The sequence below is a fragment of the Saccopteryx bilineata genome, chromosome 4 (assembly GCF_036850765.1).
Source record: "Saccopteryx bilineata isolate mSacBil1 chromosome 4, mSacBil1_pri_phased_curated, whole genome shotgun sequence".
NCBI classification, from domain to species: domain Eukaryota; kingdom Metazoa; phylum Chordata; class Mammalia; order Chiroptera; family Emballonuridae; genus Saccopteryx; species Saccopteryx bilineata.
In genome coordinates this window covers 129094200-129111714 of record NC_089493.1, presented here as the reverse complement: position 1 = coordinate 129111714, position 17515 = coordinate 129094200, and the positions used below count along the sequence as shown (strand labels likewise).

At 39.0% G+C, this 17515-nt stretch overlaps 2 protein-coding genes across 2 annotated transcripts in view; both read right to left on the bottom strand.

Annotated features, from left to right (window-relative positions):
- Positions 1–17515, bottom strand: part of REC114 (REC114 meiotic recombination protein) — a 109177-nt gene that overhangs the window by 52276 nt on the left and 39386 nt on the right. The window lies entirely within an intron of this gene.
- The window catches only part of BBS4 (Bardet-Biedl syndrome 4), a 948798-nt gene continuing 941098 nt past the window's right edge, over positions 9816–17515 (bottom strand). Inside the window, exon 16 of the mRNA XM_066278068.1 lies at positions 9816–9835. Within this exon, the coding sequence (XP_066134165.1) occupies positions 9831–9835 (5 nt within the window). The 3' untranslated portion in view covers positions 9816–9830. The remainder of the gene's footprint in view (positions 9836–17515) is intronic.

The window sequence follows — 17515 nt, the reverse complement described above, 5'->3', positions numbered from 1 at the left end:
CAGGGAAGTTAAAAAAGCCTAATATTCTAACTCATAAAACAGTCTAGTAGCAAAACTAATAATAATCATGGATGCTAATCCACAGAATAAAGTGAATATTCTTGAGTCACGCTTATGTTATCAAATAAATGAATAAATAAGTGAGGGAAATGGGATTGCCCTTTCCTACAGAATTACAATGACTAAATGTAGAGAGAATTGCAGAAATGGAAAACCAGCCCCTGGCAAACACCAGAGCAGTCACAATTGCGGGCAAGAATCACCAGTGGGTGCCACAACTAGTGGGCCAGTATCCAAGGAGAACAAGAAACAAGCACACCTCAGAGAATCTCCCCACAGGTATCTGTTAGCTACAAAGAGAAGAACAGTCACTTTACAATGGAGAACACAGGCAGATTCCGCTTTAATCAAGTGAGCAAGGTTATCATCACTAGTATTGAGACACAGCAACACCATGCACCTCACGAGATAAAGTGAGGAAGGCCAAAAACATATCTGTCCTGCAGGGACATTCTACAAAATAACTGGCCAGCATTCTCAAGGTGTCTTTTGTTTGTTGTTGTTGTTGTTTTTGTGGGAGAGACAGAGAAAGTCAGAGAGAGGGACAGATAGGGACAGACAGGAACGGAGAGAAATGAGAAACATCAATTCTTTGTTGTGGTTCCTTAGTTGTTCATTGATTGATTTCTCATATGTGCCTTGACCGGGGAGCTCCAGCAGACCAAGTGACCCCTTGCTCGAGCCAGCAACCTTGGGCTCAAGCTGGTGAGCTTTGCTCATCTCAAGGTGTCAAAATCATAAAAGACAAAGACTGAAGAACTGTCCCAGGTTGGAGGCACTAAGGCTGCATAATGACAACTGAATGCAATGTGGGATGCTAAGTTATAACCTGGGCCAGCCCAAGGAGAGTGGGACAACTGGAGAAATGAGAACAAGGTCTGTAGGTTAGTTAATATTTGTCACTGTCACTCCTTGTTCTGATCATTGTCCTACGCTCAATGTTGACACTTGGGAAAGCTGGCCAACAGGTGTACGGGAATTCCTTGCACTATTTTTAAAACTCTTTTGTGAGTCTGAAACTATTACCAAATAAAAACTGAAAAAAGAGATTATGGATTGGTCCTTATAATCTAAACTACATCATTTGGAACTGGATTTTCTTTGTTTCAAATATGTAAATTTTGTCTCCTCAATAAACTTCACCAAACTAACTCACAAGGATTAAATTACAGGGTTAAAAGAGGAGTTTAAGTAGTAATAGTCAACGTAAAATCTGCTCGTTTCCCCTTCATTAATGATTAGTGCTATAAAAAGTGACATTCTCCCAATAATAAAAAAGATTTACTGTATTAAAAGAACCCAAGTAACATTGACCCAGTTTAAGCTACTGTAGACAAACAGAGTGGGGGAAACTTCTTATACCAAAAGTGTTTCAGACTCTAAACTCTATAAGCTCCTAACAAGGAAAGGCAGCCAAAGCCGGGTTGATTCCTAGGACTAACCCTCTGTCAGGTTCTTTGGAAAGAGAACAATTATGGCCATAAATTAAATCAAGAATTTTTTGTTGCAGTCAAAAATAATAAGAGAAGCAAGGAAACTTTTTTTTTAAAGGTTTTCACTGTGAAAGTTTTAAGACGGAGGTATTTACAATATTTTGTTTTGAGCTACGGCATTGGTGATAAGACCTACCACAGATCACTGGTGAGCTACACATCGACGCTTTCAACAGAAGTGGTAAGAAGCAACCAACATTTAGTCCAAAGAGGTATTTTTTCTTCTAAACTATGCTGTCTAGTAAACGGAACAGGAGCATTAAAAGTGAAGATGCAATCTATAAAATTTTATAAATATGTTTGAAAATGAGATGTTAGGAAATAAAAAAAAAAGAGGGGAAAAGGGACTTGGATTTAAGTGTTAAAATCACTCTGTGCGCAGCTAAGATCCTTTCCAAAGTGTTCCTCCAAAGTTATGACTAATTTTTAGAGAGCAGAAAAAAGAGAAAAATAAGACATGAAATGGTCAGTATTGTTGGGTTCACAAGTTTAGGATTCTCATAATAAATACAAATAGAAGCCTCTTTCAAAAACTGTCGAGGCCTGGCCTGTGGTGGCACAGTGGATAAAGCATCGACATGGAATGTTGAGGTTGCCGGTTCAAAACCCTGGGCTTGCCCTGTCAGGGCACATATGGGAGTTGAAGCTTCCTGCTCCTCTCCCCCTTCCCTCTCTCTCTCTCTCTCTCCCCTCTAAAATGAATAAATAAATAAAAATTATTAAAAAAAAAAAACTGTCGAGAATTAGTCCTTAAAGAAAGAATAACAAGAAATACACAAAAGGCCACACTGAAGTGCAATAGAACAAAAGGATAATTATAGTTTTAAAAGCTTAGCAGGCTAGATAAGTCCCTAAATCCCTATCAGCGCCATTACTTTATCAGCACAGGGAGATACCCATGCTCACTCCACTTAGAATAACAGAGTACCTCAGGCTGAGGTCAAAGATCACCCAATTAGAGTGCCTGATCTGTTTGATCCACTATAAAAAAAGTAACTGAATTACTTTCATCTACATAAATGTTCTTGATTTGTATTTGGATATTCTCACCCAATGACAGCAGATCACCTACTCACTAAAACATAACCTCATTTGAGATACCAACCAAATAGCATACAAAACTGCAAAACTTGAACTGTTTGTTTCCCTGTAGTGAGAAAAGGTGCATTTTTGCAGAATGCCCAAAGTGTTTTAGTAGGGGGAAATCAGAAAAATAATCTAAAAGGTTTCAACATCCGCCTTAAGTGGAGGCATCTAACCCCTTCCTCCCATCACAATTAAAATGCCAAAACAAATCTAAAATAAAAGAGAGCTATGTACATCAGTCCTAGAAACTAAGAGTGGATGTCACTCACGACAACACTGCTGAAGAATTTCTGAAAGACATGTTAAGATAGACCTGGATAAAAGAAAGATGCCAAGAGCCAACCAGACTTATCTTCCTGAGAAAGGAATGCTGTGACCAGGAGAGAAAGCAGAGGAGATTCTGGCAAAAACACCATTCACAGGAAGGTAAGAGCTAGGCAGGGGTGGACTGGAGGGGAAAATAAGGAACCCTCCATCTGGAATCCACAAGCAGTCAAGAGCATAGGAAATAACTGGGATCAGGGATGTGCACTGCAGCACACTTACCAATGAACTAGAACAGCTAAGAATTTCTCCCAGAAACAGTGGGCAGACATGCCAGGCAGGTGGACAGATAGCTACAGCATACAACTTGCCTTGCGGCTAGCAAAGTACCCATTCCTCATAGAAGGAGCTGGACGGAGAGACATCACTCCCCTGCCAGGACAGGCTCCTGAGCTTCTGGGTTGATGAACAAAATGTAAATTTCTATTAACTGGGTCTCTTATGTAATACTCGAAAGGAAAATCTATTAGTATCCAAGGACGGTAAGGTCACTGCAGATGCATTCATCCACAGGTCTCTAGAAGAGACTCCTCCAAGCATAAGGATAACTAAAAGGAGAAAAGGAAGGGAGAGAAGGCTGAGGGGGGGGGGTGGTGGTGAGAGGAAGCAGGAGGAGAAGGGGGAGAGAAAAAACTATTCTGGGTTTATGACATCATTCTGAAATAAAGAAAGAGGAAAATACAACACAAGATATAAAAGGGGGCATATAATTTTGAAAAGAATCTGTAAACAGGTAAATTTTAGTTAAGATTGCATTGTATGCAATTTAATAAAATTTAATATTTTTTTTTCTTTGAAACAAGATGAAAGATCAGAAGTTAAGCCATTGAGCCACAGATTGAGGTTTGTTTAGGAGTAAGATAGACATAAGTATAATACTAAAGAACTAAGAAAAGAAAAAGAGATGCAATTACAGAAACAAGGTAATGAAAGAATAAAAAATAACAGCAGAAATAAAAACTAAATCAATGATAAATAGGAAAATGAGCAGAAGATTTCAACAGATACCTCACAAAAGAGGATATCTAGATGATCAACACATATAAGGGAAAAAACCCACAATTTCATTAGTAATTGGAAAAATAGAAATTAAAACCATAATGAGATATCACTAGATGCCTACCAAAATTGACAAAATAAAAACAAAATACCAACTGTTGTCAAGAATGTGGCTCGCTCTGAAAAATTATTACTGAACATACAAATTAAGCATGATCACTTTGGGAATCTCTACAGCAGTATCCACCAGAGCTGAAGGCAGGAATAACCTATGACCTGTCCCTCAGAGTGTGTCCATACATAGCAGCAACCATATCACCCAAGAGTTTGTTAGCGATGCGGTATCTGAGACATACCACAACCCTGCTTATTCACAATCAGCATTTACTAAGAGCCCAGGGAACCTAAATGCACAGTACAGTATGAGGAGTGCTGTCCTGTAACTCATTCACTCTACTTCAACCTTTTTTTCCATTTCATTCCTAGTTACATGCCCAACAAAAATACATGCAAGTGTTCATGGAAAGACATGTACTAGAATGTTCTGAGCAGCCTATTTTTGTCTTTAAAATCTAAAACAATTTCCATTATAGTTGATGTGCAATATTATGCTAGTTTCAGGTGTAGAACGTTGTCTTTATACACTTATACAAATCAATTCCCCTGGTTAGTCCAGTGCCCACCTGGCACCACATATAGTTTTACAATATCATTGACTGCATTGCCTATGCTGTACTTTACATCCCCATGACTGTTTTGATAACTGGGAATTTGTATATTTTAATCCCTTCCCCTTTTTTACCCAGTCACCCTACTCACCCCTCCCCTCTGGCAACCATCAGTCCGTTCTCTGTATCTAAGAGTTTGTTTCTGTATTGTTTGTTCATTTACTCTGTTTTTTAGATTCCAAATGTAAGTGAAATCATATGCTATTTGTCTTTCTCTGACTTATTTTTATTAGTATAATACCTTCTAGGTCCACCCATGTTGTCACAAATGGCAATATTTCATTTTTATGGCTGAGTAGTATTCCACTGTATGTATGCACCACATCTTCTTTACCCATTCATCTATCAATGGGCACTTAGGTTGCTTTCATATCTTGGCTATTATAGACAACACTGCAATGAACATAAGGTGCACATGTCTTTTTTTTTTACAGAGACAGAGAGAGAGTCAGAGAGAGGGACAGATAGGGACTGACAGACAGGAAGGGAGAGAGATGAGAAGCATCAATTCTTCATTGCAGCTCCTTAGTTGTTTAGTGAATACTCTCTCATATGTGCCTTGACTGGAAGGGGGGGGGGCTACAGCAGGATGAGTGACCCCTTGCTCAAGCCAGTGACCTTGGGCTCAAACCAGGGACCACACTCAAGCCAGAGACCCCTCACTCAAGCTGGTGAGCCCATGCTCAAGTCTGATGAGCCTGTGCTCAAGCCAGCAATTCAGGGTTTCGAACCTGGGTCCTCTGTGTTCCAGTCCAATGCTCTATCCACTGTACCGCCTGGTCAGGCAGGTGCATATATCTTTCTAAATTAGTGTTTTGGATCTCTTCAGATACATACCCAAAAGTAGGATCACTGAATTATATGGTGGTTCTATGTTTAATTTCCTGAGGAAACACCATACTGTTTTCCATAATGGCTACACCAATTTACAGTCCCACCAACAATGCACAAAAGTTCCCTTTCTCTTCATACTTACCAACATTGTTTATTGATTTATTGATGATAGCCATTCTGATAGGTATAAGGTGATATCTTGTTCAGGTTTTAATTTGCATTTCTCTGATGGTTAGTGATGTCCTAACCATCAGACACCTCACAAAAGAGGATATCTAGATGATCAACACATATAAGGGAAAAACAGAAATTAAAACCATAATGAGATATCACTAGATGCCTACCAAAATTAACAAAATAAAAACAAAATACCAACTGTTGTCAAGAATGTGGCTCGCACCTGACCAGGTGGTGGCGCAGTGGATAGAGCGTCAGACTGGGATGCGGAAGGACCCAGGTTCAAGACCCTGAGGTCGCCAGCTTGAGTGCGGGCTCATCTGGCTTGAGCAAAGAGCTCACCAGCTTAGACCCAAGGTCGCTGGCTCCAGCAGGGGGTTACTTGGTCTGCTGAAGGCCCGCGGTCAAGGCACATGTGAGAAAGCAATCAATGAACAACTAAGAAGTCGCAACGTGCAACGAGAAACTGATGATTGATGCTTCTCATCTCTCCCCGTTCCTGTCTGTCTGTCCCTGTCTATCTCTGCCTCTGTAAAAAAAAAAAAAAAAAAAAAAAAAAAAAAAAAAAAAAGAATGTGGCTCGCTCTGAAAAATTATTACTGAACATACAAATTAAGCATGATCACTTTGGGAATCTCTACAGCATTATCCACCAGAGCTGAAGGCAGGAATAACCTATGACCTGTCCCTCAGAGTGTGTCCATACATTAGCAGCAACCGTATCACCCAAGAGTTTGTTAGCGATGCAGTATCTGAGACATACCACAACCTGCTTATTCACAATCAGCATTTACTAAGAGCCCAGGGAACCTAAATGCACAGTACAGTATAAGGAGTGCTGTCGAACAACTTTTCATGGGTCATCTGTATGACCTCTTTGGGAAAATGTCTATTCAGGTCCCCTGCTCAATTTTTAATCAGATTGTTATTTTGGTGCTAAGTTGTATAAGTTTCTTATATTTTGGATATTAACTTATTATCAGGTGTATCATTGGTGAATATCTTCTTCTATTCAGTAGACTAGATTGTCTTTTGATTTTCTTCATGGTTTCCTTTGCTGTGCAAAACTTTTTGTTTGACGTAGTCCCATTTGTTTATTTTTTCTTTTGTATCCCCTGCCCGAGGAGACACATCCAAAATAATGCTACTAAGAGTGATGTCAAAAGAATTTACTACCTATGTTTTCCTCTTGGAGTTTTATGTTTTCAGGTCTTACGTTTCAGTTTTTAAGCCATTTTGAGTTTATTTTTCTATATGGTATAAGAAAGTGACAAAGTTTCATTCTTTTGCCTGTGTCTGTCCAGTTTTCCCAACAGCATTTATTAATTTGTGTGTGTGTGTGTGTGTGTGTGTGTCCGTGTGTGTGTGACAGAGACAGAGAGAGGGACAGATAGGGATAGACAGGCATGAAGGGAGAGAGATAAGCATCAATTCTTTCTTGTGGCTCCTTAGTCTCTTTAGTTGTTCATTGATTGCTTTCTTTTATGTACCTTGAGGGGGGCAGTCTACAGCACAGCAAGTGACCTCTTGCTCAAGCCAGTAACAATGGGGTCATGTGTATGATCCTATGCTCAAACAAGCGACCCTGTGCTCAAGTTGGTGAGCCCCCCGCTCAAGCCGGCGACTTCAGGGCTTTCAGATCTTCGCATCCCAGTTTGACGCTGTATCCACTGCACCACCACCTTGTCAGGCCCAACACCATTTATTAAAGAGAACGTCTCTTCCTTGTATATTTTCGCTTCCTTAGTCATAGATTAATTGACCATATAGGTTGGTATTATTCTCAGTTCTCTTGTTTTATTAATCTGTGTGTCTGTATTCATGCAGGACCATGCTATTTTGATTACTATAACCTTGTACTATAGTGACATCAGGAAATATCATACCTCAAACTTTGTTCTTTCTCAAGAATGCTGTGGCTATTCAGGCTGTTTTGTGGTTCCATATAAATTGTTAAACTATTTATTCTAGTTCTTTGAAAAATGCCATTGGCATTTTGAAAGGAACTGCATTGACTATGTAGATTGCTTTGGGTAGTATGAACATTTTAACAATGTTAATTCTTCCAATCCATAAGCATAATATGGTGTTACATTTATTTCTATGTTCCTCAATTTCTTTCTTTGATGTCTTACAGTTTTTTGAGTATAGCTCTTTTACCTTTTAACTAAATTTATTCCTAAGTATTTTATTCTTTTTGATGCAGTTGTGAATGGGATAGTTTTCTTAATTTGTTTCTTTTAGTTCTTTATTGGTGTATAAAAGTGTGACTGATTTCTAAATATTAATTTTGTATCCTGCTACTTTACGGAATTAATTTATCAGTTCCAATAGATTTTTGGTGGAATTTTCAGGGTTCTTTATACATATGCAAATAATGACAGTTTCATTTCTTCCTTTCCCAATTTGGATGCCTTTTACTTTGACTTCTGGTCTAATTGCTGTGGCTAGGACTTCCACTACTGTGTTGAGTAAGAGTGGTAAAAATGGACAATACTGTCTTGTTTCTGATGTTAAGGAAAAGCCTTCAGCTTTTAACCATTAACTATGTTATTAGCTGTGGGGTTGTCATAGATGGCCTTTATTATGTTCAGATATATTTCCTCTTCCCCCATTTTACTGAGACCTTCTATCATAACTGGATGCAGGATTTTGTCAAATGCTTTTCCTGCATCTATTGTATGATTTTAATCTTTCATTTTGTTTATGTGGTGTATGTATCAATTAATTGATTTGCAGATATTAGACCAAACTTGCGTCCCAGAAATAAATCCCATTTGATCATGTTGTATGATCTTTTAATTTATTGTTCATTAATATTTTGTTGAAGATTTTTGCAACTATGTTCACAAGGCACATTGGTCTATAATTTTCTTTCTTTGTAGTGTCTTTACCTGGTTTTGGAGTTAGGATAATGTTTGTCTTAAAAACTGAGCTTGGAAGTCTTCTCTATGAATATTTTGGAATTGTTTGAAAAGAATAGGTGTTAGTTCTTCTTTGAATGCTTGTTAAAATCCACAGTTGAAGCTGTTCAGTACCGGACTTTTTGTTGTTGTTGTTGCACTGTTTTTTATTACTGCTTTGATTTCATTAGTTGTAATTGGTCTGGTCAGATTTTCCGTTTCTTTTTTATTTCGTTTTGAGAGGTTGTCTATTTCTAAAAATTTATCCAAGTCTTCCAGATTGTCCAACTTGTTGGCATGTAGTTGTTCACCACATTTTCTTATAATCCTTTGTGGTATCAGTTGTTACTTCGCCTCTTTCATTTCTGATGTTTTTTATTTATGTCCTCTTTTTTTCTTGATGAGCCTGGTTAAAGGTTTGTCAATCTTGTTTATCTTTTTTTAAAAATCCAGCACCTGGTTTCATTGATCTCTTGGGTTTTTTCTTTGTTTTTGTTTTTTAGATTCTCTTTTATTTCCAGTCTGATCTTTATCATTTCTGTCCTTCTACTCTCTTTGGTCTTTGTTTGTTGTTCTTTTTCTAGTTCCTTTATGTGTAAGGTCAAATTAGTTGAGATTTTTCTTGTTTTCTTGAGGTAGGCTTGTAATGCTATGAATTTTCTTCTTAGGACTATTATTATTCCCATAAATATTGGGTTGTTGTGTTCCCATTTTCATCTCTCTCAAGATATCTTCTGATTTCTTCCTTGATCTCACTTTTGACTCATTCACTGCTTCGTAACAGTTATTTAGCCTCCACATCTTTAAGGAGCGCTATTTTCCAAGGACTGGTCCTTGAGGCCGGAGACTGGTCATATTTTATTTAGTCTAATTGCCTCTTTTTTTTTTTTTTTTTTTTTTTTTTTTTTTTTTACAGGGACAGAGAGAGAGTCAGAGAGAGGGATAATAGGGACAGACAGACAGGAATGGAGAGAGATGAGAAGCATCAATCATCAGTTTTTCGTTGCGACACCTTAGTTGTTCATTGATTGCTTTCTCATATGTGCCTTGACCGCGGGGCTGCAGCAGACCGAGTAACCCCTTGCTCGAGCCAGCAACCTTGGGTCCAAGCTGGTGAGCCTTGCTCAAGCCAGATGAGCCTGTGCTCAAGCTGGCGACCTCGGGGTCTCGAACCTGGGTCCTTCCGCATCCCAGTTCGATGCTCTATCCACTGCGCCACCACCTGGTCAGGCTTAGCCTCCACATCTTTGTGTGTTTTCAATTTTTTCTTGTAACTGATTTCTAGTTTCACACCATTGTAGTCAGAGAAGATGCTTGGTATGATTTCAATCTTCTAAAATTTATTGAGACTTCTTTTGTGTCCGAACATGTGGACTATCCTAGAAAATGTTCCATGTGTACTTGAAAAGAATGCATATTCTGCTGCTTTAGGGAGAAATGCTCTGAAAATGTCAATTAAGTCCAGCTGATACAGTGTATCATTTAAGGCTTCTGTTTCCCTGTTGATTTTCTGTCTGGAAGATCTATCCATTGATGGCAATGGAGCATTAAAATCCCCTACTATGACTGTATTGCTGTCTATTTCTCCCATTATTCTTAGGTTTCATTTCTTTAACCCTGCCAGTAAGTCTTGTTTCAGGGCTGGTGAAAGATGACCAAGCACAAAGGAATGTTTGATGTCATAAGCCAAGAAGTCCTGGATGATTGAAAACCCCACAGCCCTTCCTACCCCTCCCCCCCTAACCTTTAGGAAAGCACGGTCCTGCCTGTGCCTGGCGCAACTCTCCCTTACGAGTCAGCCCAGCAGGGTTCCTTTCTTCCTTTCAATAAAGCCTGTTACACTAGTCTTTTCGGACTCCAATGGATTCTAACAATTATGTCCATCAAGATTTGCTTTATATATTTAGGTGCACTTATATTGGGTGTATAAATATTTACAAGGGTTATATCTTCTTGTTGGATTGATCCCTTTATCATTATGTAATGTACTTCTTTGTTTCTTACTTTAGCCTTCGTTTTAAAGTCTATTTTGTCTGATATGAGTATTGCCCACCTAGCTTATTTTCATTTCTATTTACATAAAACATCTTTTTTCACCCCTTTACTTTCAGTCTGTGTGTGTCTTTGGTTCTGAGGTGGGTCTCTTGTAGACAGCATATATATGAGCTTTCTTTTCTTATCCATTCAGTTACCCTATGTCTTTTGACAGAAGCATCAAAACCATTTACACTTAAAGTGACTATTGATAGGTACATATTTATTGCTATTTTATTCTTTATAATTATGTTATTCTTCTCTTTTTTTCTTTCTTCTTGAAGAAGTCCATTGAAAATTTCTTGTAATATTGATTTGGTGGTAATAAGTTCCTTTAGGTTTTTCTTGCCTGAGGAGCTCTTTATTTTTCCTTCAATTTTAAATGATAGCCTTGCTGGATGGAGGAGTCTTGGTTGTACATCTTTGCTTTTCATCACTGCGAATATTTTGTGCCAATCTTTTCAGCCTGAAATGTTTCTGTTGAGAAACCAGCTGATAGTCTTATTCATAATTGCCCCAACATGGAAATAACCCAAATAAATATCCAACACAGATGAATGAATAAACACATTGTGGTACCTCCATAAAATGACATTCTAATCAGCAATCAAAGAGAACATGATACACAAATCAACACGAACAAGTCTCAAAAACATTATGCTGGGTAAAAGAAGCTAACATGGCCCTGGCCAGTTGGCTTGTGGATAGAGCATCAGCCCGGTATGCAGATGTTCCAGGTTCAATCCCTGGTCAGGGCACACATGAGAAGCAACCATCTGCTTCTCTTCTCTTCCCTCTCCCCCTTCTCTCTCTCTTCCTTCCCTTCCTGCAGCCAGTGGCTCAACTGGTTCAAGTGTCAGCCCTGGGTGCGAAGGGCAACTCAGTTGATTAGAGCAGTGAGCCGCGGCACATTTTTTACATTTACAAAATCCTGGGGCACACCACCTACCAAAATGACACAAAATGACACTCTAACACAGTACATATTATACATATAGTTAATAATATAGTTTCTAAATGTATTTATACTCAGTGTGAAACCTGGGCCTGTTTCGATGAACACAAAAGGGATATCCTGGCAGGAATGGTAGAAAGACACACATGAAGCTCTCCTCAACAGTTCTCAGTCTCTCTCTGTTTTTAGTTTTTATCTCAGTCAAGCTTGAGAAGCTCAACTCACATAGATATGTGATTGAAAACGGGAGCAATGTCAAAATAGCTTTGTTGGCCAGAATGAGGAACTCCTTGGCAACAGATAACCAAAATCTGTCCAAAGGAAGATCAGCAAACTTTAGCTTTAAAGTTAGATAACACTGTGATGCATTGTATATCACCCTCTGCGGGGCCTCTTTTAAAAAGAAAAAGGTCAAATATCTATATACACCATCAGGATAGACATAACCAGCTGAGGCTGAGGCTTCATCTAGTGGTGGCAACATTTACCTCCAGTCCTGACCAGGATTAGAAATCGGGACCATGGGGAGGAGAAGCGGCTTCAACTACTCGCCACGGCCACACAATGACAAGTGCGTGGCAGCCCGAGCGGGACCTTCCTGGTTGTGGATGAGAGGCGGCCTACTATTGGTTCATCGCTAGTGGTCGGGTGATTGGTCAGTGAGCGTTCCCTGTGCCTCCACTCTTCCCGTCGCTGACAGCTGGAGGAATTGTTTATGTTCGGATGGAGGCGGCTGGCGGTGGGCTGGATAAATAGCCTCCGAAGGCCGTATCTGGCACATGGGCCGTAGTTTGGGGACCCATGTTTAATTTCCCCACGGCACACCTGACCATGTCTCACGGCACACTGGTTGAAAAACACTGGATTAGAGCATTGGCCCCAGGTGGGTGTTGCCAGGTGGATCCTGGTCAGGGTGCATGAGAGTCTGCCTCTCTGTCTCCCCTCTTCTCACTTAAAAAGAAGAAGAAGAAGAAAAAGACAACATAAAAGTGACATACCATATAATTCCATTTACTGTGATTTTTAGCAAAGAAAACATAATCTGTAATGACCAAAAGCAGAGAAGAAAGTCAAAAAGTGGCTGCCCGGGGATGGACGTGGGTGGGCATGCGGAAACATTTGGGGATAAGAAAAATGTTCCACATCCTAATTGTGATGGTGGTTCATAGAGTTGTATACATTTATCAAAACTCAGTGAACTCAATGGGCACATTTTATTGTATATAAGTTATATGCCAATAAAATTCTTCAAAAAAGCCAATGACAAATCAAGGAAAAAGATTTCAACATGCAATGATGAAATAGTCTGACTCTCGAGAGATGTCAATAATACCAACAATAAAACGCAACGATTCTAACAGAAAACGTGAAGGGCACTGTGATTTCTAGAATGCTGACAAGTGTACAGAAACACTGGAGCTGAGTCAGCTTTCATGGCGCAGTCCTTTAAAAATAATTTGTTTTAATTTATTGACTTTAGAGAGAGAGGAAGGGATGGAGAGGGTGAGGGAGAGAGAGAGATAGAAACATTGATTTGTTGTTCTACTTATCGATGTACTCATTGGTTGATTCTTGTATGTGTCCTGACCAGGGATTGAACCCACAACCTTGCATATCATGGCAACACTCTAACCAACTGAGCTACCTGGCCAGGGCCAGCACTGATAGTTTCAATGTTAGAAAAAGATGCAGATGTGAATCCAATGCTTGTAAACACCCCCTTAGCCAGAAGCTGGCTGATAAATTTTTGCAGTATAACATAAATCACAAGTATAAAAAGGGGTATGGCTTAGCCAAAAGTGAGGTTTTGCAGAGTCTGACAAAATCCAGTGTCATCTGACAACCAGATTAGGGAAAGCTCTGCTGAGATTCACTGTACCTACTGCAGTCGTGTGTGGTCACTGCATTTCTAATCAGATTATATTCCCTTTGCTGAGTAAGCAAGGCACATAATCTCACATCACTATATGTGAGTATGCTTTCTCCTCTCACCACCCTGCAAGCATCAGTTGGCATTAGGAGTGAGCCTGGCACAGATACATGCCCACCCTTGTTAAACAAGTCTGGAAGGAGTATTGGGGAGGCTAATGAAGCAGCTGCTGCCTGAGGAAGTATGGGTAAAGATGAGACAGGTTAGAGCAGTTATGTGAGTTGTTTTTTTTTTTGTTTTTTTTTGGAGGAGTCGCAAGAATAGAGTTCACAGATTGTCCTCTTACAGAAAGTTGAGCACAACGAATAGGTTAAAAGAGGAAAGTCAAGATAGTCTGAGGCATAATTAACTGGTTTATCACTAACTAAGGTGGTGAGAATGATCACAGATTCCTAAAGGGAGCTGAAAAGCCAGGGAGATGAGAGAAGTACGCTAGAGGACCCTCTTATACACCTCTCATAGGCAGTCAAAAATTATCAGTCCAGTAAAGCATAAGAGCTGAAGTTTATTTGGATTTGGGGAAAAAAAATAAAAATAGAGCAGTGAGATGCTTAACTCTTGCCTACCCAACTTTCTCTGCACAAGATAACAAAACACATATACAAAAGTAATATTAATTGATATAAATGTGAGAAGGGGTGATGATAAAGTTATGAAGAGCTTTGTCTTCTTTGTCCTGAACAAGCTGCCAAGGAAAAGACTGGGTCTAATTTAAAGAGTTTGAGTATGCAAGTGACTTGATTTTAAATGTGTGTGCTAAACCTTACTCTCAGAAATGTCAGAAGTTGAGACTGATTTAAACAAACATTTCTAAAACTAAGTGGGTTAAAATCAGTGTTCAAAGGTTCCAGAGTTGACTTTATATAGGAATATATTTTCACTGGTAAATAGGGAGACAATTTCTTTTGGAAGAATATTTAGGCTAGGTGTGAAAAGTAAAGGGGGAAAAAAATGAACCCCATGATTTGCTGGATGATATCTATATATATTCCAAGAAAACATAATTCAAGTTGTCACAAGACCATTTCACTTCTGTGTTTAATATATAATTTTATTTAGGAGAAGCCATTTGTGCTGGATCAGACCAATGAGATAGAAAGAAGTGGCTGGAAATAGAGGCTGAAGTCTGAGGATCTAACTGACCCTCTTTGGGTATCTTTAGAACCTTGTCTCAAGACTCCAGCTTCTGCCAGTTCTGAGCTAGAAGGGAGGTGCTGATAAAAGGTGGATGTTTATAGATTTACAGTTATAAATAGAATATGTTTATTTTTGAGAGGTTTGTTTGTATATCTATTTCCTAAGTAATAACAGAAAGAAAACTTGAGATTAGGCATATTTTAGTAAGCCACATTAAAAAAATATTGGTTATTGAGATATTTTTCTTAATTTTGTAAATTATCTACCAGAGTAGGGAGTATTTATCATCCTACACTGTGAACCAATTTGATGTCTATGATTACACTTGTTTTAATTAGTCAATATGTAAGCAGTAACCATTTTATTAAGAGTTAAGATAATTACCTGCAAAGTCCTCCTCTCATAAAACTAATGCAATTTCTATATTGAATTTGCTGGGAGTTTTTTTTTTTTTTTTAATCATGAAAGAGTGTTAAATTTTGCCAAATGCTTTTATACATATTGAGATGATCATATAATTTTTATTCTTCATTCTGTTAATGTAGTATTTCAGACTAACTGATTCATGAATACTGAATCATACAATGTTTTTAAAATTAAGTATTGCAATAGCAGTTATGAATTCCAAATTCTTTTATTGATTTTAATTTATTGTGTTTACATAGATTCAAGTGTCCCACCAAATACATCCTCCCCACCCCCGTATTCCCCTTAACATCGCATTTGCACCCCCTCCCCCAAATGCCCCCCCTCTACCCTTCAGGATTTGCTTTCCTTCTCTCTATAATGCTGTATTATGTATATATAATTTCACAAATCTTTTTCCCTTCTCTGATTCTATCCTCTCATCCCCTTTCCCTCTGGTCCTTTTGATCCGACCTCTGCCTCTATTCCATTCCTCAGTTCACATTGTTCATTGGATTCCTCAAACGAGTGAGATCATATGATATTTTTCTTTGTCTGCCTGGCTTATTTTATTTAGCATAATAGTTTCCAGGTCCATCCATGTTGTTGCAAAAGCTAAGATTTCCTTCTTTTTCACGGCCGCATTGTATATATGTACCACAGCTTTTGAATCCACTCGTCCATTGACAAACACTTGGGCTGTTTCCAGATCTTGGCTATTGTAACCAATGCTACAATAAACATGGGGGTGTATTTCTTCTTTTGAATCAGTGATTTGGTGTTCTTAGGATATATTCCTAAAAGTGGGATGGCTGGGTCAAAGGGCAGTTCCATTTTTAATTTTTTGAGGAATCTCCATACTGTTTTCAACAGTGGCTGCACCAGTCTGCATTCCCACCAGCAGTGCAGGAGGGTTCCTTTTTCTCCACATCCTTGCTAGCAGTTATTATGTGTTGTTTTGTTAATGAGTGCCATTCTGACTGGTGTGAGGTGGTATCTCATTGTGGTTTTAATTTGCATTTCTCTAATGATTAGTGATGTTGAATATTTTTTCATATGCCTATTGGCCATCTGTATGTCCTCTTTGGAGAAGTGTCTATTCATTTCTTTTCCCCAATTTTTCATTGGATTGTTTATCTTCCTGGTGTTGAGTTTTACAAGTTCTTTATAAATTTAGTTATTAACCCCTTATCAGATGTATTGTCAAATATGTTCTCCCATTGTGTGGGTTGTCTTTTTATTTTGTTCACATTGTCTTTAGCTGCACAGAAGCTTCTTAGTTTGATATGGTCTCATTTGTTCATCCTGTCTTTATTTCACTTGCCCGTGGAGATAAATCAGAACATATATTGCTGCGAGAGATATCGGAGAGCTTACTGCCTATATTTTCTTCCAAGATGATTATGGTTTCACAACTTACATTTAAGTCTTTTATCCATTTTGAGTTTATTTTTGTGAACGGTGTAAGTTGGTGGTCTAGTTTCATTTTTTTGCAGGTAGCTGTCCAATTTTCCCAACACTATTTGTTGAAGAGGCTGTCTTTACTTTAATGTATGCTCTTACCTCCTTTGTCAAACATCAGTTGTCCATAAAAGTGTGGGTTTATTTCTGGGTTCTCAGTTCTGTTCCATTGATCTATATGCCTGTTCTTACGCCAGTACAGGGCTGTTTTGAGTACAATGGCTTTGTAGTATAACTTGATATCAGGAAGTGTGATACCTCCCACTTTATTATTCTTTTTTAAGATTGCTGAGGCTAGCCCTGGCCGGTTGGCTCAGCGGTAGAGCGTCGGCCTAGCGTGCGGAGGACCCGGGTTCGATTCCCGGCCAGGGCACACAGGAGAAGCGCCCATTTGCTTCTCCACCCCTCCGCCGCACTTTCCTCTCTGTCTCTCTCTTCCCCTCCTGCAGCCGAGGCTCCATTGGAGCAAAGATGGCCTGGGCGCTGGGGATGGCTCCTTGGCCTCTGCCCCAGGCGCTAGAGTGGCTCTGGTCGCAATATGGCTACGCCCAGGATGGGCAGAGCATCGCCCCCTGGTGGGCAGAGCGTCGCCCCTGGTGGGCGTACCGGGTGGATCCCGGTCGGGCGCATGCGGGAGTCTGTCTGACTGTCTCTCCCTGTTTCCAGCTTCAGAAAAATGAAAAAAAAAAAAAAAAGATTGCTGAGGCTATTCATGTTCTTTTTTGGTTCCATATAAATTTTTGGAATATGTGATCTATATCTTTAAAGTATGCCATTGGTATTTTAATAGGAATTTATAAATTGGTTAGGGTAATATAGACATTTTAATGATGTTTATTCTTCCTATCCATGAACACGGTATACGCTTCCACTTGTTTGTATCTTCCTTGATTTCTTTTATCAATGTTTTATAATTTTCCTAGTACAAGTCTTTAACCTCGGTTAAATTTACTCCTAGGTACTTTATTTTTTTGTTGTTGCAATAGTGA